General features: G+C 48.8%; 3 protein-coding genes across 4 annotated transcripts in view; 2 read left to right on the top strand and 1 right to left on the bottom strand.

Annotated features, from left to right (window-relative positions):
• Positions 1-9,283, top strand: part of LOC110531177 (cadherin EGF LAG seven-pass G-type receptor 3) — a 53,426-nt gene extending 44,143 nt beyond the window's left edge. The window contains exons 26-35 of one of the 2 annotated variants that reach the window (XM_036987990.1): positions 231-343; positions 467-546; positions 759-885; positions 1,114-1,233; positions 1,773-1,870; positions 2,607-2,698; positions 3,825-3,998; positions 4,243-4,440; positions 5,823-6,780; positions 7,411-9,283. In XM_036987990.1, the coding sequence (XP_036843885.1) occupies positions 231-343; positions 467-546; positions 759-885; positions 1,114-1,233; positions 1,773-1,870; positions 2,607-2,698; positions 3,825-3,998; positions 4,243-4,440; positions 5,823-6,780; positions 7,411-7,438 (1,988 nt within the window). In that variant the 3' untranslated portion in view covers positions 7,439-9,283. Of the gene's footprint in view, positions 1-230; positions 344-466; positions 547-758; positions 886-1,113; positions 1,234-1,772; positions 1,871-2,606; positions 2,699-2,877; positions 3,395-3,824; positions 3,999-4,242; positions 4,441-5,822; positions 6,781-7,410 lie in introns of those variants that run through there. The other variant, XM_036987991.1, reaches the window with a different exon arrangement.
• On the bottom strand, positions 9,026-11,899 carry LOC110532080. Its single transcript, XM_021615690.2, has 4 exons — positions 11,780-11,899; positions 10,509-11,386; positions 10,257-10,318; positions 9,026-10,108 (listed from the first exon to the last, which is right to left on the bottom strand). Exons 2-4 carry the CDS (start codon positions 10,909-10,911, stop codon positions 9,575-9,577), a joined length of 999 nt encoding a protein of 332 aa, XP_021471365.2. The 5' UTR covers positions 10,912-11,386; positions 11,780-11,899; the 3' UTR covers positions 9,026-9,574.
• Positions 11,900-11,935: 36 nt separating this feature from the next.
• Positions 11,936-23,271, top strand: wdr6 (WD repeat domain 6). The gene is made up of 6 exons (XM_036987992.1): positions 11,936-12,134; positions 12,617-12,750; positions 18,815-21,482; positions 21,652-21,729; positions 22,141-22,257; positions 22,420-23,271. Coding segments are annotated over exons 1-6 (3,705 nt in total). The 5' UTR covers positions 11,936-12,132; the 3' UTR covers positions 23,126-23,271.
• The last annotated feature ends 523 nt before the right edge of the window (positions 23,272-23,794 follow it).

Here is a 23,794-nt window from a genome sequence, read left to right as displayed (position 1 = left end):
CACACACACACACACACACACACACACACACACACACACACATACACACACGCACACACATACAAACACACACACACACACACACACACACACAGACACACATACAGACACACACACACACACACACACACATGCACACACATACAGACAAACAGACAAACACACAGACACACACACACACACAGACACACACACACAGTGCTGCCTCATCTTGCTCTCTCTGTGTTCAGGTTTGGCGGTAGGGCTGGACCCTGAGGGCTATGGGAACCCAGACTTTTGCTGGATCTCCATCTACGACAAACTCATCTGGAGCTTCGCTGGACCCATCGCCATCGTACTCCTGGTATTGTCTCACCCTCATTCTACGTCAGCCACTTTGTTAGTGCCGGTTCCCTGTGTTCGCCTGTGTACCTCTGCAGTCTCTCGTCTCATGTAGGTCTGCCTCATTGCTGTCTCTTTGTTACAGATAAACGGTGGGATGTTTCTGATTGTGGCGCGCATGTCCTGCAACCCCTCCCAGAAAGAGACCAAGAAACTACCTGTCATGTGAGTGACCCGGAGAGGTTGGACCGACGACATAATAGGCCGGGCTCTGCTGATGATGTTCCTATTGCAGGAACAGATCGTTCAAATTCAGCCATAAAGGCCTCTTTGTTTTTTTTTTAAACCTCTCTGTTTCTCTCTTTCGCTGGCGTTCACGCGCTCTCTCTCTCTCTCTCTCTCTCTCTGTTCTTTTCCTCTTCCTCCTGCCTCTCCAGTGCCACGATTCGCAGTGCCTTCCTCCTGCTGCTCCTGGCCACCTCTACCTGGTTCTTTGGGCTGATGGCTGTCAACAACAGTATTCTGGCCTTCCATTATGTCTTCGTTATACTATGCTTACTGCAGGTACTGCACCTGTCTAGTGTGTGTGTGTGTGTGTGTGTGTGTGTGTGTGTGTGTGTGTGTGTGTGTGTGTGTGTGTGTGTGTGTGTGTGTGCCCCCAATTAGAGCGTGTGAGTTGCTTTTCGGTCTTGCTGAGTGTGGTGGTGTGTTTTGGAGTTAGTGTGTGTTAATGCGTGTTATTATGGGTTAATGTGTGTTAATGTGTGTGTTCCACTCGTTCCCTCTGCTCAGGGTCTTGCTGTGTTCCTGGTGTTCACGGTTCTGAACGCCGAGGTGCAGGAGGTCTGGAAGTTGTCGTGTTTGGGTAGGAAGAGCCCCAATGAGGACGCGCCCAGAGCCCCACAAAACCCTGTGAGCATGGCCCACACACACACACACACACGGCAGGTAGCCTAGAGGTTTAGAGCGTTGGGCCAGTAACCGAAAGGTCAATGGTTAGAATCCCCGAGCCGACTAGGTGATACATCTGTCGACATGCCATTGAGTAAGGCCCTTAACCCTAATTGCTCCTGTAAGTCACTCTGGATAAGAGCCTCTGCCAAAAGACTTGCCAATTTTGCTACCCATCCTACACTGCACATCATCTGGCTCTATTCAACCACACACATCACCCCACAATCCACATCAGCACACCCTGGCCCTCTGGGCTGTTCACGTGACCCAGATTCCACAATGCACTGTGCTTAGCCGACCTTGTTAAGATTTGTACCACTGACTCATCTGGGGAATGGTTGTTGCTGTGTGTTCTGTTATTCATTTGTATTCGACTAGCGCGGTTTGACATGGAAAGTCGATGTGTGCTCCTGAATGTCTTTTTTGAACACGTGTGTGTGTCTGGGTGTGTGTCTGTGTGTGTGTGTGTGTGTCTGTGTGTGTGTCTGTGTATCCAGGGTCAGAATCCCTATAACAATGCGTCGTTGCTGGAGCAGAGCGGACTGCACCGCATCACCCTGGGAGCCTCTACTATCTCCTCCGTCAGCAGTGCTCGGTCAGTAGGCCGTCTGAGATACACAGGGTCTGAAACACGCAGATCCGGTTTCCCTGACACGGATGAAGCTTAGTCCTGGACATAAAAGCTATTTCGGTGGAGATTCTCGATTGACCATGCTTTTTAAGTCCTATAGTAAGGTCAATCTGTGTCTGGGCAACTGGCCCAATGTGTGCATGTACTGCAGACTTCCATTGTTTGTTTACTGTATAATGTGTAGACCTACAGTGCATTCGGAAAGTATTCAGACCAATTGAGAAGAAATGGCAGAAACTCCCCAAATGCAGGTGTGCCAAGCTTGTAGAATCATACCTAAGAAGTCTTGCGGCTGTAATTTGCTGCCAAAGGTGCTTCAACAAAGTACTGAGTAAAAGGTCTGAATGCTCATGTAAATGTGATATTTCTGTTTGGATTTTTTAAAATCAATTTGCAAAAAAATCTAAAAACCTGCATTTGCTTTGTCATTATGGGGTATTGTGTGTAGATTGATGAGGAGGGGAAAACGATTTAATACATTTTAGAATAAGGCTGTAATGTAACAAAATGTGGAAAAATCAAGGGGTCTGAATACTTTCCAAATACACTGTATATTGACTTGTATCTGAACTTTGATAAAAGGTATAGATGAGTAATGTAGATTAGGCTGATGGAGCCTGCCTAATGTAGTGGTCAGTAGTCTCAGTGTGTGTGATGGAATGTGTAAATACTTTGGTTAACACCTCCGTTCCCCCCATAGAGAGAACCTGCTGGCCCGCCAGGCCTTGGAACACAATCTGGGACACACTGGCGCCACAGACCTGGACGTGGCTATGTTCCATAGAGACGGAGGTACCCCCTGCACACACACACAGACACACACACACACATACACACAGACACACACACAGAGACAGACACACACTGTGTGTTGGAGTCATAAACATACCTGAATTCATATTAAGAAGCAAAGTGGAAAAGCAGCATGGTTCTTGTTTGGAACAATCTGTTGACTGCATCTGACTTAACAGAACAACGTATAGTGGATCTAGCAGCATGGAGGAGGAACTGTGCTGCTTGATTGGCAGGGGGAGGGGCTTGGTGTGTGACGTCACAGCCGCAAGAGGAGACAGAGGGAAAGAGACGACAAACGGAGCAACCCATAAAGACACGCGGCTGAGGGGCCTTTTAAAAGATTTCATGCGATATGGATTGCAATATTGTGATTTTGATGCGAATTTGATGAATTGTGCAGCCCTAACACACACACGCACACAGGACTCTAGGAGGGTGGCATTGTAAAACAAATAAACACATTCATAAACACTCTAGGGTTATAATACTGTATACACTACAAGTAAAAGGATAACAAATGTGCATCACCTCTTTTTGCTTTTAATAGTAACTGACACTATAACTGGTTCTATAACCTCACTCTCTCTGTCCATCTCTTTCTCTCTGTCTGTCTGTCTCTCTCTCTCTCTGTCCATCTCTTTCTCTCTGTCTGTCTCTCTCTCTCTCTGTCCATCTCTTTCTCTCTCTGTCTGTCTGTCTGTCTCTCTGTCCATCTCTTTCTCTCTCTGTGCCTCTCTCTCTCTCTCTCTCTGTCCATCTCTTTCTCTCTGTCTCTCTCTCTCTCTCTGTCCATCTCTTTCTCTCTGTCTGTCTCTCTCTCTCTCTGTCCATCTCTTTCTCTCTCTGTCTGTCTGTCTGTCTCTCTGTCCATCTCTTTCTCTCTCTGTGTCTCTCTCTCTCTCTCTGTCTGTCTCCTCTCATTCTGTCTGTCTCTCTCTGTCTCTCTGTCTGTCTGTCTCTCTCTGTCCATCTCTTTCTCTCTCTGTCTCTCTCTCTGTCTGTCTCCTCTCATTCTGTCTGTCTCTCTCTGTCCATCTCTTTCTCTCTCCGTGACTCTCTCTCTCTCTGTCTCTCTCTCACTCTGTCTGTCTCTCTCTGTGTCTCTCTGTCTCTCTCTTCTCAGGTGAGGACTCGGACTCAGACTCGGATCTCTCTTTAGAAGAGGAACGTAGTCTCTCCATCCCCTCCTCTGAGAGTGAGGACAACGTTCGTCTCCGTGGACGCATCCAACGACGCTTCAAACGCACCAATCACAGTGAGCGGCTTCTCACAGAGCCCGCCCACAACGGGACCAAAGGTACACAGACACACACAATGGAAATAGATTCACAAATCAAAGCTATTTTTATGTTATGTATGTATATATGTGTGTGATACCTATAAATGCCATACCGATATGCAAACACACTGAAAATGTCAGACACAGAGATCCATAAACCAATAAAAATGATGCAAATTATGCATTTAGAAGTATGACTTCTACAAAACCCTCTTTATTTGGAATTGTTGGCCAATGGTGATTGTCCATCTTTGTGTGTTAGACCTGGATGGCAATGATCTGCTCTCCTATTGGCCAGCGCTGGAGGAGAGTGAGGTCCACTCCCTGCAGAAGTGGGGCTCAGAGCGCCGCCTAGGGGCTGACTACAGCAAGGACGCCACAAACAACAACCAGCCTGAGGCGGCACTGACCAGCGGGGACGAGAACGGTCTGACAGGACAGTCCAACCGCCACCGCAAGGGTGCGACACACGCATGCAGGCACACACAAGCACACACACACACACACACAGCCTGACTACCACAGAAAGGGTCACAAACTCAGTAACCTTGCTATTCTGTTAATGACCTCCTGGACTTCTTGATGGGCCGCTCCCCAGGTGGTGAGGGTAGGTAGCAACACATCTGCCACGCTGATCCTCAACACATGGCAAAACCTATTCCCCCTCAGGAGCCTGAAAAGATTTGGCATGGGTCCTCAGATCCTCAAAAGGTTCTACAGCTGCACAATCGAGAGCATCACTGCCTGGTATGGCAACTGCTCTGCCTCCGACCATGCTACGAGTCTGTAGTAATTTAGTGCTACAGGTCTGTAGTCATTTAAGCAGGTTGCCTTCGTGTTCTTGGGCACAGGGAATATGGTGGTCTGCTTGAAACATGTTGGTATTACAGACTCAACCAGGGACATGTTGAAAATGTCAGTGAAGACACCTGCCAGTTGGTCAGCACATTCCCGGAGCACATGTCAAGGTAATCCGTCTGGCCCCGCGGCCGTGTGAATGTTGACCTGTTTAAAGGTCTTACTCACGTCAGCTACGGAGAGCGTGATCATACAGTCGCTCGGGACAGCTGATGCTCTCATGCATGCCTCAGTGCCGCTTGCCTCGAAGCGAGCATAGAAGTGATTTAGCTCGCCTGGTAGGCTCGTGTCACCGGGCAGCTCGCAGCTGTGCTTCCGTTTGTAGTCTGTAATAGTTTGCAAGCCCTGCCACATAAGACGAGCGTCAGAGCTGGTGTAGGACGATTCAATCTTAGCCCCGTATTGGCACTTTGCCTGTTTGATGGTCACTGCCTGGTATGGCAACTGCTCGGCCTCCAACCGCAAGGCACTACAGAGGGTAGTGCGAACGGCCCAGTACATCACTGGGGCCAAGCTTCCTGCCATCCAGGACCTCTATACCAGGCGGTGTCAGAGGAAGGTCCCCCCCCCCCCCCCCTTTACACCACTGCTACTGTCTGTTGTCATCTATGCATAGTCACTTTAATAACTCTACCTACATATACATACCACCTCAAATAACCGGTGCCCCCGCACATTGTACCGTACCCCCCTGTATATAGTCCCGCTGTCGTTATTTCACTGCTGCTCTTTAATGACTTGATACTTTTATCTCTTATTCTTATATGTATTTTTTTGAAACTGCATTGTTGGTTAGGGGCTCGTAAGTAAGCATTTAACTGTAAGGTCAACACAGGGGCCCCTCAGGGGGCCCAACAATACCTGTTGTATTCGGCGCATGTGACTAGTACAATTGGATTATATTTATTATTACCATTCATGTAAACTCAAACACCAAAATACATATTGACCCTTCCTTTTTCTAATCTCTCCCTGCTGACTCAGGCATCTTGAAGAATCGCATTGACTGTCCCCCGGCCCTGCAGGGTCTCTCCGCCATGGGCCAGGTCCCCAGCGAACTCTCCTGGTACCGCACCTCCACCCTGGGCCACAGGGGCGTCCCGGCAGCCTCCTACGGCCGCATGTACTCTGGGACAGGCTCCCTGTCTGGCACGGGCTCCTTGTCCCAGCCTGCCTCCCGCTACTCCTCCAGGGAGCATCTGGATTCTCTGGCCCGCCGCCAGCTCTCCAGAGACCCCCTCGGTCGCCAGGCTGGAGGAGGATCCCAGAACCGTCTGGACCGCCAGGGCCCCCGGGACAACCTGGACCTGCTGCCCCGCCGCCGTGAGCCGGGCCTAGACAGAGCCTCCAGGGAGAACCTGAGCAGCTCCAGAGACAGGCTGGATGTCCACCAGCACAGCGCCCACACCTCCCGGGAGGACTTGAGTGGGAATGGGGGTGTGGAGCCCGGTCTGGGAGGGTCGCGCTCCCAGCTCAACACCCTGACGCGGCGCCAGGCCTCCTCTCGTGAACACCTAGGAGGAGCGCTGATGAGCAGTCGCTCCCGTGAACAGCTGGAGGCTAACGGGGGCGGCGGGGTGACCCAGTCCCAGCCCTGCAGGGAGTGGCTTCGCACCCTGCCCCCCCGCCAGCACTCACACCCTGACCAGCCCCCGCCCTCCTCCCCTCCGGCCCCCATCAGCGAGGAACCCCAGGAGCCCCCCCTACCCCGCCACGGCCGGCTGGACTCTGCCCCCCCGTGTAGGTACCCCCTCCCTGCTCCCGGCGCCCCACCCAGCCGCCACCCGTCCAGCGAGCACCTGGACATCCTGTCCTCCATCTTGGCCTCCTTTAGCTCCTCCGTGCTCACCCCCCCAGCCCCCTCCTCTGTACAAGGACCCTCCCCCTCCCCGCCCCACTCCGCCACCTCTCACAGCATCTCTGAGGTCTCCCCAGACTCTGAGTAAGTCCTGCACTCTCACTCAGCTTCATCTACCTGCTTCCTCTCCTCTTCACACTCCTGCTCTGCTCTCTTTCTCTATCCTCAGACATCCATCCTGTTGGTTCCTATCAAAGATGTGATGATTTGGATTATAAACGTGTCCTAGCCTGCATGTCAGGAGATGCACACTGAGTGTACAAAACATTAGGAACACCTGCTCTTTCAATGACATTGACTGACCAGGTGAATCCAGGTGAAAGCTAGGATCCCTTATTGATGTCACTTGTTAAATCCACTTCAACCATTGTAGATAAAGGGGAGAAGATAGGTTTAAGACATGGATTGTGCATTTGTATCATTCAGAGGGTGAATGGGCAAGACAAAATATTGAAGTGCCTTTGAACAGGGTATGGTAGTAGGTCCACCAGCCAAAGGACATCCAACCAACTTGATACAACTGTAGGAAGCATTGGAGTTAACATGGGCCAGTACCCCTGTAGAATGCCTCGACAAATTGAGGCTGGGGTGGGGGGTGCAATTCAATATTAGGAAAGTGTTCTTAATGTTTTCTACACTCAGTGTATGTAGCATTCCTCAGTTATGTTACTTCGGCTTGCCACTGATTGTGGGGGCTCTCTTTTCTCTTCACAGAGTCAACAGAAGTGAAGGACAGTCTTGATGACACCCTCCATATCCCACAATGCATTGTGTTTTGTATTGGGGATACCAAGGACTGTGTGGGGGGCCGGGGAGAGGTCAAGGAGCACCCTGGACTGCTGAAGCACCCTGGGATACTGTAGGATCTAAGTGTTGAAGAAAGGCAGACAGTGAGATTGGAGTTTGGAGGTGCCTGGTTCGTTCTGTTATAACCAGCAACCAGTATGGGGAGGAGGGCTATACGATGGATGTGCTGGCTACCTTAGCTACTAATGTTTAATGAACTTCGATCCTCAGATTTAGTCATGAACACAAGGATCGGGATTGAACCGCTAAGAAAAAGATGAACCTGTACATAACATTTTTATACCTTTTGTATCTTTTTCATCAGAGGCGAAGGAAGAAAAAAAAAATCTCTTGTGACGTTTTTGAAGATTGCGTCTGTGTGCGGTTGCGAACGAGGTGTGAATGGAATCTGTCGCTAGGGGCAATAGCCCTTGAATCAAAATACCGTTCTCCTGAAACGTTTCCTCAAACCCGTCAGCTATATGTATAAAACTAGGGACAGGGGTCGGTTAGTGTTGATTGGATGAGATTGTGAGACCTGAGACATGATAGGACGAGGAAGGTGTTGGGGGCGGGTGATTGTAAACAGGAATGAATTCTATGGAAGAGGGATCTGACAGAACAAATGATTGTGAACAAGAAAGAAAGCGAACATACTTTGATATTTGAGAGGCTTGAGTATCTCATTCTTCAGTTGGTCAGAATACTGTTTAGATGGAAGTGCTCTGTTAATCCAAGAAAAGACCCACTGCTTTTGAATGTCAGTCATCTATTCTGCAGCATCATATATCTCTCTCTGTGCTACTATATATCACAAACAAAACACCAGTACCGATACATATCTAATAGTTTCTCTGCCTGATATTTGGTTACTTTTAGTGTACAAAACCCTCTGTTGGGAAAATGGTCACGTAAACCTCTGGGGTTTATGAGTGGTATGAGAGGTAGAGAGAGAACACGTTTAGGTTAGCACCTAAAGCCCTAAAGTGGTGTTACATTTTGGCTCTGAGATGAAAAGGCAAGATCAGAGGACGAGTCACCGGTGCACCAGTTGTTCCAGGGCCATAACATGTAATAACACAACACTAAAGAGACGCGTGGACCAGAGAAAGAAAAGTGGGTCAAAAAGATAAGAGTGAAAAAGAGAGAAGCAATCGAGGGACTATTACTCATTAGAGGAAGGACGAAAAGACAGATTGAAGAAAGAAAACGACTCGTCTCTTACACCCGACGGTCTGCAAACCTCTTTTCAACGACCTGCTTTAATCTTTTTTATGTCTTTGGGTTGTGGTAAGTTAATATAAATGTGACAGTATTATTGCCAAAAATCTCCCCAGGGTCCCCGATATCCATCCTTCGCTATATTCCATCTATGTTTAACTGCTCCAGTTATTTTGCCACTGGTCAGTTCTTTTTTATATGATTTATTACTGCAGTACTGTTAACTTGTACAGACATAAGATCTATATTATTTATTACTTTGTCATTTTGTGTGAGAGCGTGTTATTTATAAAAGAGAGTATGCAGCGGTGTTCAAATGTCGTTTTTTTTTTAAAACATGTAATGTTTCGTATGAGCTGACTCTCCCACTGTGACAAAATGCATTGAGAGAAAAGGAAGTGTGAGAGAAAAGAGGGAAGTCATTGAAGTGTAATGATGGAGGAAAGGAGGGAGGGAGAGAGGAACGGGGGACTGTCAGTTTGTGTGCTTATTCTGGGGTATGTGCTATCCCGTCGGCATGGGGGGGAATTTGAAACAGCTGCTCCTCGGTTACCAACATAAAAATAAGAAATATTCCTAACAAGATGTTGTTTGAGTCCTATTTTCTGTGAGTGACATTCCCTGGTGAAAACAACCGTTTTAGCAGACTAGTTTTGACAGTTTGTTTCCGGAGGGTCTCCTCTCTTTCAGGTCTCTTTTCACATTCAGAGATCTCTACCAGACCATTAAAACAAAACTCCTACAGATCTAGGGCAGCAATGAAAAGGAATACCAAAAAAAGATTTTACTAAAGTTTTCACAAATACCTGAAACTGTCAGAAACTTAAAAAAAAATAATCTTCATAAAAACATAAAAGCAACAAAATAACCGTCAAATTATTTGATCATCAGTGTCCTCGCTACTCGAGCACGGTCGTACCTCTTCCCCCATCTTCTTCAGCTTAGCCTGGTAGTATCTCTTTTTTAGCCTGTAGGCTTTCTCTTTCTGCCTCACCGCCTTCCTCTTGTCTTCTAAAACATTCTGTTCCATCTGTAGGACTCTCATCCTCTGCTCATGTTCCAACTCCGACAGTTCCAGCATGCGCGGCCCGTACCGTGGGTCCTCGGACCCCCGCCCTGCTGCCGCTGCCAGAGAGGTGAGGGGTTGCGGGGCGGCCCGGGGGACGTAGGGCAGGTCAAAGTTCACGGGGCAAGAGGTGAACAGGCTGGAGGATGAGGCAGATGGGATGGGCGGAGGGAGGAAGGACGGGGATGTCCCAGACCAGGAGGTTTCACTGTGAGTGAGAGTGGAGGCGTTGGGCTGGCTGGTGGAGAAGGGGATCCGGAGGGGTCCGTCACTTCCTGCTAGTGCTGTGAAGGAGGCGATGCCGATGCTCATGGCTACCTGGTCTTTACTCTCGCTCTCCTGGGGAACACAGACTGGGTTAGATTTCAACTGCATGGTGTCCTCTTATACGAGAAGCTCTTTCAGTGGTATTGGCATGTTCATATGTAAAGATCATCGTACACTAGAGGATTGTCTATGGAGATGTGCTCTAGCTGTGACACGTTACCTCATTGTGACTGTTATCAGCATCGTCCTGGTCACTCCCACTGGTCGCTGCAGTACACGTCACTAGGTCACACAGGCAGACAGCGAGACAGAGATTGGAACCGTCTCCCCGAGCACCATATATACACGTGTGTGAGCAAATTGGTTGACAACACATCAGCCTATCATCTAAGGAATGCACGTTTGATAAATGCGTGAACTCAATATCGACAAGCTCATCTTAGCGGCAGCCCTGAGAGTAGTGTGGTATTACCTGCTGTGGGGGAGCCAGGCCTGAGGCCGGTGTAGCCCACCTCTCCGTCCATGTCGTCCTGGTTGGAGATGAGGTTGGGTACCATGGCCGTAATCTCCCGCTGAACCTCGGTCAGGGCCGTGACAGGCATGCCGGCGACCACCTGCTCCTGGCGCCGGTGCAGCGCCTGGCGGCTCTCCACCTTCAGCCTTTTCCACAGGGTCTTCATGGTGCCCACCGAGCTCGGTGGCCGGTCGGGGAAGGCAGCGTTGAAGGCTTCCACCACCTCGGCCCACACGGCGTTGCGGTGCACAGTAGTGTTGGTGTCCTTCCTGAAGTCCTGGACTGTGTGCACCACGCCCTGGATCCTCTGCAGGAAGTAGAGCTTCTGCTGCATGGTGAAATTGGGCGTGCGGTACGACATGGTTGTTGGTCGCCAAGGCAACGGAGTGGAGGTGAGGGTTCTAGTCCTGCTCGGGTTCGTGTGCGAGAGGGATTACGGGGCCGCAGTAGGCCAAATTGGGGCATTCTCTTCCAACCAACATACTGTAGGAGGTTGATTTAGGTTTTAAGTCTTTGTGAAGTTGTTCTTTCCATGAGCATCGAGTTGATTTTGAAACTAGGGTGTTTTCAGTGAGCGTTGGTTGTGAGGTTTAGTCCAACTTGATGTCCTGTCAGAGATCATGTGGAAGAACTGCTTGGTGCATGCATTTACTTGGTGGGTGTGTCATTGTCATGAATGGTACTGTAATCCACAGTAGGGCATCATCTTTACTGGGATAACCATCTGTTATGCAGTGTTTAGCTACAGAAGAACGTGGGTGTCCACTGTCAAGTCAAATTACACGATGAACCGTGCTTTATGGAGCTGTGGTCCACTCTGTGATGATTATTAATCTCTGGGTCGGGGTAGAAGAAAACAAAAGAATGACATTCAGATTGATATGAACACTTTACAGCAAGGTTGAGATTTTTAAGAACACGTGCCATCATTCCCAAGGGATACCGAATGTTCATCCTCTCCTTTTAATACAAGGGAATAATTCAGACCTGGGACATCAGGTGAGTGAAACTAACTACCAGGTACAAACAAAAACATAGCGTTTCGGGACGGAATTGAATAGCCTTTATATCGAATGCCTTGCTTGCTACCTAGCAGGTTAGCAAGATGACAGTAATAATGCTAGCCAAGCTAATACACCTAAAATTCCCCATATACATGCGCTTATTTGGATGTACATTTTATTTGTAAATTAAAACAAATAAACATATGCTTTGTTGTTATTACTCACATGCAACCAGACAGCCAATAAGAGCGGCGAATTATCGTGGACAAACACTTTGTTGTCCTGCCACCACCACCCCCTCATGTTTGGCGGCCGGATGCGAAATTTAAACAACAAACCTGCGTATTTTACGCAAATAGCACTTTCGACTCTTTTTTTGAACCAATGGCTGTCCGCTTTATTGCAAAGTGCGATGCATTATGTCAGTGTGGCCACGTTTGATTGGATGCGTGCGGAAGAAACGCATGGGTAGCTAGCTAGTTCTCAGAGAGAAGAACAGAACAAATTCACGAAAGGACAATGAATACTTTTTTGTTGTTGTCAAGAAATGAAAATATTTTCCTGGCATCTAGATAGATATGTAAGTAACTAGCCATGTTATTTCCAAGACAGTGGCCTAGACATGACTAGCTAATTATCCTTAGCTAATTATAAGTCAAATATTGTTATAACTAGCTAACGTTAGCTAGCTAGCTAACCCCCTTTCATCTGCGTGACTACCTAAGTAGTTGGCTACCTAGTGTAATAAAAAGTTATTAGCATGTTTTCGGCTATATTGTATTTCCCTCCCTTGGTGTTGACAGGAAATCAGAGGTTATTGTAATAAATTGTGAATATCACTGTGCTGCACTGATTGGCAATGGCAACCTCCTTTTTTTCGGGTTTTCATTCATAAGAGAAACATTGAAATAATAAGAGAACGAATACCAGCTAAAGCCCCAAATTATCAAGCACACACACATAGCTAGCTGACAGGTTGACGTCATCTCACTATGCAAAATGATTTTTTGGGGAGGGATGAGAAGATTACTAGCTAAAGTTAATGTTTCTGTATGTGTGCAGGTTATCGGGTGCTGTTGATGAGAGGCTTTCCGCAGGGAGTGTGTCAATGCCAGCGATGATGGCAATTGAGACGGCAGCCCTGGTAGTCCCTGTCACAGCTCTGGAGTTCCTAAGGGAGGAGTGCCTGCTGACAGGTAGGGGATCCCTGGCTAGTTACGTAGTTATAACTGATATGCCATGGCTCATACAGCGTCACAGCTTGGCTAATGGAAAGCGCCTGCGCCCATTTTTCAACTAACCTGTTATTGGCGATACTTTCTTTATTCTCGATTTGGAAGGAAAGTACATCTTATATCAAGTGATTTTGATTGTGGAAATCTGTTCCAAAGTATTTCCACACATAATAAAGAGATTAATCTGATCATATACATATGTAAGCAAGGTTTGAAATGATTAGGTTTTAGTCAAATATTATATCTGTTTGGGCTTCTTGTGGTCAATTTGCTGTGTACAAATTATTTGTAATTATGTTTCGGGCACCCTGACCATGCCCTCAAGAAAAAATAGGCTTGTGGCCGAATGTAGTTGATGATCTCTGCTTTATGCTAGCAACTTATCAATGTCTTTCTCCTAGCTGGAACAGCTAGCAATGGTCGAACTAGCCCGTGATTTATTAGCCAATCCCTGGCTAGACAATACAAGACCGTCCTTACTGCCTTGTCAAAGCTGCAAGGCATATTCACAGTAATGTTCAACCTGTCCTTGTCCCAGTCTGTAATCCCAAAATGTTTTAAGATGACCACCATCCTTCCTGTCCCCAAGAACTGAGGCTTCATGCCATAATGACTACCGCCCTGTAGCACTCACATCTGTAATCATGAAGTGCTTTGAGAGGCTGGTTATGGCACACATTAACTCCAACATCCCAGACACTCTAGACCCACCCCAATGTCCATACCATAGATGATGCTATCTCAATTGCTCTCCACAGTGCCTTCATCCACCTAGATAAGAGGAATACCTATGTGAGAATGCTGTTCATTGACTACAGCTCAGCATTCAACGCCCTTTGTCCCCTCCAAGCCTGTCACCAAGCTTAGGACTCTGGGTCTGAACACCTCCCTCTGCAACTGGATCCTGGAATTCCTGACGGGCCGACCCCAGGTGGTGAGGATAGGCAACTTCACCTCCGCCACGCTGACCCTCCACACAGGGGCCACACAAGGGTGTGTGCTTAGTCCCCTCCAGTACTCCCTGTTCACCCACAACTGTATGGCCACGCACTTCTCCAACACCATCATCACCATCATCATCATCATGTTTAGTGATAACAGTAAGCCTGATCACCGTCGAGGATGAGTCAGCCTACAGGGATGAGGTCAGTGACCTGGCAGTGTGGTGGCAGAGCAACAACCTCTCCCTCAACGTCATTAAGACCAAGGAGCTGATCGTGGACTACAGGAAAGGTGGAGGGGGTGAGCACGCCCCCATTCACAACGATGGGGCTGCAGTGGAGCAGGTCGAGAGCTTCAAGTTTCTCGTTGTCAAAATCACTAAAGACTTAAAATGGTCCAAACACACTCACATAGTCGTGAAGATGCTCAGGAGGTTGTTAGAATGGCGCCGGAGAAGAAGGCAGACGTTTTACGTGCCTCCAACCGATTGTGTTTTTTGTTAGTTTATTTGCGTTGTTTGTAACTTTTTTAAACTTACCGTCTCTTAGGACCGAAAATAACTTCTGGACATCAGGACTGCGATTACTCACCACGGACTGGCAGAATCCTTTTTTTCCTGTAACGAGTCTGATGAGCCCGACGCGAACGATATACTGCTTTCTCTGGAACAGGCCTAGATCCCAGTGATCTGATCAGATGAAGCAGATGCTAAGCTACAGGACTGTTTTGCTAGCACAGACTGGAATATGTTCTGGGATTCCTCCGATGGCATTGAGGAGTACACCACATCAGTCATTGGCATCATCAATAAGTGCATCGATGACGGCGTCCCCACAGTGACCGTACGTACATACCCCAACCAGAAGCCATAGATTACAGGCAACATCCGCACTGAGTTAAAGGCTAGAGCTACCACTTTCAAGGAGCGGGACTCTAACCCGGAAGCTTAAAATAAATCCTGCTATGCTCTCCGACGAACCATCAAACAGGAAAAACATAAATTCAGGACTAAGATTGAATTGTACTATACCGGCTTTGACGCTCGTCGGATGTGTCGGGGCTTGCAAACCATTACAGACTACAAAGGGAAGCACAGCCAGAGCTGCCCAGTGACATGAGCCTACCAGACGAGCTAAACTACTTCTATGCTCCCTTTGAGGCAAATAACACTGAAACATGCATGAGAGCACCAACTGTTCTGTAAGACTGTGTTCACCCTCTCCGAAGCCGATGTGAGTAAGACCTTTAGACAGGTCAACATTCACATGGCCACAGGGCCAGACAGATTACCAGGACGTGTACTGCGAGCATGCGCTGACCAACTGGCAAGTGTCTTCACGGACATTTTCAACGCCTCCCTGTCCGAGTCTGTAATAGCAACATGTTTTAAGCAGACCACCATAGTGCATGTGCACAAGAACACTAAGGTAACCTGCCTAAATGACTACCAACCCGTAGCACTCACGTCTGTAGCCATGATGTGCTTTGAAAGACTGATCGTGGCTCACATCAACACCATTATCCCTGAAACCCTAGACCCACTCCAATTTGCATACGACCTCGACAGATCCACAGATGATGCAATCTCTATTGCACTCCACACTGCCCTTTCCCACCTGGACAAAAGGAACCTCACCTATGTGAGGAACCTCACCTATTCTCACCTATGTGAGAATGTTATTCATTGACTACAGCTCAGCGTTCAACACCATAGTGGCCTCAAAGCTCATCAATAATGTAAGGAGCCTGGGATTAAACACCTCCCTCTGCAACTGGATTCTGGGCTTCCTGACGGCCGCCCCCAGGTGGTAAGGGTAGGTAACAACACATCCACCACGCTGATCCTCAACACGGGCCCCTCAGGGGTGCGTGCTCAGCCCCCTCCTGTACTCCCTGTTCACTCATGACTGCAAGACCAGGCACAACTCCAACACCATCATTAAGTTTGCCGATGACACAACAGTTGTAGGCCTGATCACTGACAACAACGAGACAGCCTATAGGGAGGAGGTCAGAGACCTGGCCGTGTGGTGCAAGGACAACAACCTCTCCCTCAACATGATCAAGACAAAGGAGAGGATTGTGGACTACAGGAAAAAGAGGACCGAGCACACCCCCATTCTCATCAATGGGGATGCAGTGGAGCAGGTTGAGAGCTTCAAGTTCCTTGGTGTTCACATCACCGATAAAGAACATGGTCCAAGCACACCAAGACAGTCGTGAAGAGGGCACGACAAAACCTATTCCCCTTCAGGAGACTGAAAATATTTGGTATGGGTCCTCAGATTCTCAAATGGTTCTACAGCTGCACCATTGAGAGCATCTTGACTGGCTACGTCATTGCCTGGCATAGCATTAGCACCGCTCTCGATCGCATGGTGCTACAGAGGTTGGTGTGGACAGCCCAGTACATCACTTGGACCGAGCTCCCTACCATCCAGGATATCTGTGTCAAGCGGTGTGGTAGAAATGCCCGGAAAATCATTATAGACTCCAACCACCCAAGCCATAGACTATTCTCTTTGCTTCTGCACGGCAAGCCGTACCGGTGCATCAAGTCTGGCACCAACAGACTCTTGAACGGCTTCTATCCACAAGCAATAAAAATCTAACAAAAATAGCTACACAGACTATATGAGTTAAGCTTACATCTTTGTTGACCTTTTATTTATATTTTTGTACTGTCTATATGCACACTCAGAGGGCCCTACACACTCACTCACTCACACACACACACACACACACACACACACACACACACACACACACACACACACACACACTCCATCTGCTCAATCGCACATAATATGCACATACATTTATACTGACTCTACACACCCACACATCCACTCACATACAAGCTGCTGCTATTCTGTTTATCTTCTATCCTGTTGCCTAGTCCCCTTACCCCTATACATATCTACCTCCATCACTCCAGTATCCCTGCACATTGTAAATATGGTATTGAACTGACCTTGTATATAGTATGGTATTGAACTGACCCTGTATATAGTATGGTATTGAACTGACCCTGTATATAGTATGGTATTGAACTGGCCCTGTATATAGTATGGTATTGAACTGACCCTGTATATAGTATGGTATTGAACTGACCCTGTATATAGTATGGTATTGAACTGACCCTGTATATAGTATGGTATTGAACTGACCCTGTATATAGTATGGTATTGAACTGACCCTGTATATAGTATGGTATTGAACTGACCCTGTATATAGTATGGTATTGAACTGACCCTGTATATAGTATGGTATTGAACTGACCCTGTATATAGTATGGTATTGAACTGACCCTGTATATAGTATGGTATTGAACTGACCCTGTATATAGTATGGTATTGAACTGACCCTGTATATAGTATGTTATTGAACTGACCTTGTATATAGTATGTTATTGAACTGACCCTGTATATAGTATGGTATTGAACTGACCCTGTATATAGTATGGTATTGAACTGACCCTGTATATAGTATGGTATTGAACTGACCCTGTATATAGTATGGTATTGAACTGACCCTGTATATAGTATGTTATTGAACTGACCCTGTATATAGTATGGTATTGAACTGACCCTGTATATAGTATGGTATTGAACTGACCCTGTATATAGTATGGTATTGAACTGACCCTGTATATAGTATGGTATTGAACTGGCCCTGTATATAGTATGGTATTGAACTGACCCTGTATATAGTATGGTATTGAACTGACCCTGTATATAGTATGGTATTGAACTGACCCTGTATATAGTATGGTATTGAACTGACCCTGTATATAGTATGGTATTGAACTGACCCTGTATATTATGGTATTGAACTTACCCTGTATATAGTATGGTATTGAACTGACCCTGTATATAGTATGGTATTGAACTGACCCTGTATATAGTATGGTATTGAACTGGTCCTGTATATAGTATGGTATTGAACTGACCCTGTATATAGTATGGTATTGAACTGACCCTGTATATAGTATGGTATTGAACTGACCCTGTATATAGTATGGTATTGAACTGACCCTGTATATAGTATGGTATTGAACTGACCCTGTATATAGTATGGTATTGAACTGACCCTGTATATAGTATGGTATTGAACTGACCCTGTATATAGTATGGTATTGAACTGACCCTGTATATAGTATGGTATTGAACTGACCCTGTATATAGTATGGTTTTGAACTGACCCTGTATATAGTATGGTATTGAACTGACCCTGTATATAGTATGGTATTGAACTGACCCTGTATATAGTATGGTATTGAACTGACCCTGTATATAGTATGGTATTGAACTGGCCCTGTATATAGTATGGTATTGAACTGACCCTGTATATAGTATGGTATTGAACTGACCCTGTATATAGTATGGTATTGAACTGGCCCTGTATATAGTATGGTATTGAACTGACCCTGTATATAGTATGGTATTGAACTGACCCTGTATATAGTATGGTATTGAACTGACCCTGTATATAGTATGGTATTGAACTGACCCTGTATATAGTATGTTATTGAACTGACCCTGTATATAGTATGGTATTGAACTGACCCTGTATATAGTATGGTATTGAACTGACCCTGTATATAGTATGGTATTGAACTGACCCTGTATATAGTATGGTATTGAACTGACCCTGTATATAGTATGGTATTGAACTGACCCTGTATATAGTATGGTATTGAACTGACCCTGTATATAGTATGGTATTGAACTGACCCTGTATATAGTATGGTATTGAACTGACCCTGTATATAGTATGGTATTGAACTGACCCTGTATATAGTATGTTACTTACTTATTGTGTTGTTCATATTTCTTCTTATTTCTCATGTTTTTTCTAGTATTACATTGCTATTGATTATTGCATTGTTGGGTTTTGAGTTTGCAAGAAAGGTATTTCACTGTGCTAGTGATTGTGACATTAAAAACCCTTGCATGATCAATCTGATCTGGGCCATGTTCCAAATACTTATACATTGTATCCTTCCTCTCTTCCTTTGTCCCTTCCTATGCGCTGTCATTAAGTGTGATTAGATATTTGACATGTGCATGCGTCCATACAGGTGAGGGTCCAATCCTGACAGTGTACCGCCTCCAATCTCAGTCCAAAGCCTCCACCTCACTGAGCGTGCTCCTCAACTACCGCATCCATGGGATTCGTCCCAAACCACAGACAGGAGACAGACGGACCAGTGACCCAGACGATGAGGTGGTAGTGTTTGGAGGGAAGGCTGTGCGCTTGCTGAGGCTGAGTGCTGGAGGGCAGAGGCTAGAGACGCTGGGCCCCCTCATGGAGCTGCCCGACTGGGCCCTGGATGTCCGCTGGGTCTCTGGAGAGAAAGGTCCACTCCTCGGCGTGGCTCTGGCCCACAACGCTGCTCTGTTGCTGGATCCTGTTGAGGGCTGCGTCCTGGCCCTCTGCTCTTGCCAGGAGGGGTGTTTGCTGTACTCCGCCCTGCTCCTGGGTGGGAACTGGGAGGACTCTGTCCTGGTTGGGGGGACCGTGTTCAACCAGCTGGTGCTCTGGAGGCCAGGAGGGGCACAGCCGGGCGGGAAGGCCCCAGTGGAGAGGCGTCTGCCAGGTCACAGTGGCGTCATCTTTAGCCTCTGTTACCGCCGGGAGACTGGCTGGCTGGCCTCCGCCTCGGACGACCGCAGTGTGAGGGTCTGGGGGGTGGGGGACCTGGGGGGTTCTGGAGGGGGGTGTGGAGACCCCAGCCCGACGTGTCTGCGGGTGTTGTATGGACACCAAGCCAGGGTGTTTTCCGTCAAGCTGTCCCCTGGACGGGTGTACAGCGCTGGGGAGGACGGGGCCTGTCTGCTGTGGGACTGGGGAGGTGGGGGGAGGGTGGCTCGGACACTGAAAGGCCACCGGTCCGGGGGGGTGAGGGCGCTGGCAGTCAGTGAGGGAGGGGACGGCCAGGGCAGGTGGGTGGCCACCGGAGGGGCAGATGGAGGGATCCGCCTGTGGCGGGTGGGGGGGGAGGAGGAGAAGGGAGATGCCGAGGGAGGGCAGGGGGACGCGGAGATCCTGGTGGACCTAGGCTTCCAGGGCCGAGGCGTCCCCAAGGTGGTGGGTGTGGTGGGGGATGGGCACTGGATCCAGGGCAGGGTGGTGGTGAACACAGACCATGGGGAGGTCTACCTCTATGAGGGGGGGCGGTGGGGTCTCCTATGGGAGGGGGGTCCTGAGTTCCAGTCCTACTGTGTGATGGAGGTGCTACGGGTGAGGGGTTGGGGGGCTGCTGCATCCAGGGAGGGGCTGTGTGCTTTAGGCAGCCTCAGTGGAGGGGTGCAGGTCTTCCCCTTGTCGCAGCCTGGCGCGGGGGTGTTGCTGAGGGCAGGGCCAGGGAAAGTTCACAGTGTGCTGTGGGTGAAGGGCCAGGCAGAGGGGCAGGGGCGAGGGGGGTACCTGCTGGCATCCGGAGCAGAGGGCCTGGTCCATCGTTGGCAGGTGGAGGTAGAGATGAGAGACACTGGACTGGCTCTCAGGGTGGAACCACTCCGTCCTCTCCTTCTGCCTCCCTGTGCCAAACGCTGGCTCACTGCTGTAGTTTACCTCAACCGCCCACAGGGGGCACTGTGGGTATGTGGAGACAGGAGAGGATCACTGCTGCTGTTTGAAGAGAGTGAACACCACCAAGAGAAGAAGAGGGGAGCTGGAGAAGAGCATGAGGATGAAAAGAGGGGAAGAGAGGCACATAATGGGCTGGTTGAAAGCCATGATGAAAAGGGGGACGTGGTAGTCGGAGAGGAGGATGAGGAGAGAGAGGCCAGCAGGGCAGGGCTGACCCTCCAGCCTGTGAGCTCTCTGTTCGGGGTGCATGGAAAGCAGGGGGTGACGTGGGTGTCAGAGCACCAGGGGCTGCTGTACAGTGCGGGGAGAGATGGCTGTGTGAGAGTCCTCCGGGTTGGACCAGAGGGACTGGAGGTTCTGAGGGTCCAGCGGGCTTGCAGGGGGATGGAGTGGCTGGAGAGAGTTCTGCTTCTGGAACCCCAAGACTCTGATGAGGAGCAGAGGGCCCAGGAACCAGAAGGAAGTGGGAAAGAGGCCCGCTTTGTGATCGTGGGCTTCCACTCGGTCCACTTTGTGGTGTGGGACCCCGTGAGGCAGGAGAGGCTGCTCTCAGTGCCCTGTGGAGGAGGCCATCGGTCCTGGAGCTACTGCCCCCACCAGGACGGCCTCTCTATGGGCCAGGGGGCCCTGGTGTTCATCAAGCAGGGGGTGGTCCTGGCCTCTGAACCCTCTGGGGAAGCACCCAGCCGGGCAGGGAGCCTGGACCTGAGACAGGGGCTGCACGGCAGGGGAGTGGGCTGTGTGTGTCGCTTGGGGGTAGTGGGGGAGGCTGGAGAGGGCCGCTGGGAGGTGCTGGTGACCGGAGGAGAGGACACCAGCTTGACCGTCCTGGCGGTCCGACCGCAGACGGGCGCGGTCAGAGTGTTGTCGGTCATCACCGACCACATCTCAAATGTTCGGACTCTGACAGCAGTCAAACGTTTGGATGGAAGGACTGACAGAGGGACAGATGAACAGACAGAGTCCCTCTCTGCCCTGCTGGTATCTGCAGGTGGACGCGCACAGATGCAGTGCTACCGGCTGCTGATTGGAGGAAATGGACAGTTAGGCTTGCCCTCCTGTCAGGTGATACAGGTGGCCAGCCACCGATTGGACGATCAGTGGGAGAGAATGCGGAACCGACACAAGACTGTGAAAATGGACGCAGAAACCAGGTGTTTGAACTTGTACTTTATATAAATGCTCGCTTTTCATTCAATTAAATCATACAAAGACATTACCTTGCCTTCTACGAGAACACACCAACACACAGATCCTGTCTTGCAGCTGCCCATTCTCTCACAAGCACAATCTGATGTTTTACTCTGCTGTTTGTGTTTTCAGGTACATGTCCATTGCCGTGGTGGATGATGGGACAGAGTCGGTCCTCCTGGCGTTGGCCTGCAGTGATGGAGCTGTGAGGTACACTATCATTATTCTACCAGTCAAATTCATGAGGTACACAAAAGATTAGGACCTAGTGTTTTTATTTGACCCCTTTCCTAAAGTATGTCTGTCTTTCCCTCTCTCTCTCTCTCTCTTTCTTTCTCGGTCCTCTCTCTCTCTCCTTCTCTCTGACTCTTTCTTTCTCGGTCCTCTCTCTCTTTCTTTCTCGTTCCTCTCTCTCTCTCTTATGCTCTCTCTCTCTCACTCTCTCTCTTGCTCTCTCTCACTCTCTCTTTCTTTCTCTCTCTTGCTCTCTCTCTCTCTTTCTTTCTCATTCTTCTCTCTCTCTCTCACTCCCTCTCTCTCTTTCTTTCTAGTTCCTCTGTCTGTCTCTCTCTCTCTCGCTCTCTCGCTCTCCCCCCCTCTCTCTCTCTCTCTCTCTCTCAGGCTCTTCTCAGTCAGTGAGTTGAGGGGAAAGTTTGAGCTCCTGTGGGAGAGCTTCCACCATGAGAGATGTGTACTCAGCATCGCCCCCTGCAGCCTGGAGGATGGACACGGCAATCGGTGAGGCACTGGGGGGGCTGACAGCTCCATGACAGGTTGCAAAGGCAACGCAACACAAGATGCTATTCATGTTCTGAATAACCCACATTTTCCCTCATCGTCATTTTGACCTCCTCATAATAACATCAGCCGAACGTTCTCTCACCTCTCTGTCTCCCTCAGACGTGTGTTCCTCTTCAGCGCAGCCACAGATGGAAGGATAGCAGTGTGGGATATGAGCACCGTAGCCAACTCAGACAAGCCCCCTACTGCGGCCCTAGCCCCAACCAGCCCCTGTCTAACAGTCCCCGCCCACCAGAGTGGAGTCAACACCCTGGCCGTATGGGAGGAGGGCCTTGGGGCGGGACATACAGACGGAGCCCGGATAGCATTGGCCAGCGGAGGAGATGACGGACAGCTGTCAGTAGCACTCATCAGGGTGCAGTACCAGGGGGAGGGGGTAGGGGGCAGCAGAGTGTGTCTACAGGTCCAGTCTCAGTGGTCAGTGGCGTTAGCCCACGCTGCCCCTCTGACCGCCCTGAGGATGCTGAGCCCAGGCCTGTTAGTGTCCACATCCCCTGACCAGAGGGTGTGTCTATGGAGGCTGGCCACTACCGGACTCAGCCAACAGGGAGCGTTCGTCTCCCATGTGGCAGACGCAGCAGGGCTGGAGGTTTGGATTGAGGCTGGGGTTGGGTCTGTGTCTGGATGTGGGGATAGGGGCTGGGTGGTTGTCTGTGGACAGGGGTTACAGCTGCTGAAGGTGACCGACATGGAGGATGGAGGGAACAGGGAGGACAAAACTGGAAGAAAGAGCTGTGTGGGAGGGAGAGAGGAGTGTGTGAAAGTGTCTTTACACCAGCGTTGTCTGGATGACAAGACAACATGACCTGTTGTGAAGTGAACAAGATTAGTGAACAAGATTAGTTTATTTGAATATCTTGAATGGTTTACGGTCTAAATGACCCAAAGAACCCAAACGCCTTCACTTCATAATGTACATTTGGATTTTGAAATAAACTTAATTTAAATCAAGATATTTTTCTCAAATGATTTATAGATGTATGGCTGCTTGTGGCGTACTGCTTCTGCTTGTGTGGCAGTCAGGGCTAGGGAAGTGGGAGTAATCAACTGACTTGAGTGTGTGTGTGTGTGTGTGTGTGGGGGGGGGGTAGTAATGTACTCCACCTCTGTAATGTGAAATGGAGGTCTGGATGGGGGTCAGTACACAGGTTTAGGTGGGGCAGGACTGCAGTAGATGAACATGAATATTTTATTCACGTCTCCGATTGCCTTTCATCCAGCATCCGTCAGTGTGCCAACTTCACTGATGACAATCAGAGAGAGAGAGAGAGAAGTACTATTTGAAGAGCTAGATGGAGCAGGGAGGTGATGCCTTCTGACCGATGACATGTACAAACCAATGTATATGGGAATTACTCTGCAAAACAGCTGGATTGGAGTTGTTTCAGAAAAGACCTGTAATTCAACTGTAGTATGCTGAAATCACCCGGAGAAATATCAGTGTGAAGCGTGAGAGAGGACTTGTGGGAGGGAT

Source organism: Oncorhynchus mykiss, chromosome 9, assembly GCF_013265735.2.
Source record: "Oncorhynchus mykiss isolate Arlee chromosome 9, USDA_OmykA_1.1, whole genome shotgun sequence".
Taxonomy (NCBI): domain Eukaryota; kingdom Metazoa; phylum Chordata; class Actinopteri; order Salmoniformes; family Salmonidae; genus Oncorhynchus; species Oncorhynchus mykiss.
This window is presented reverse-complemented; position numbering and strand designations above follow the sequence as displayed.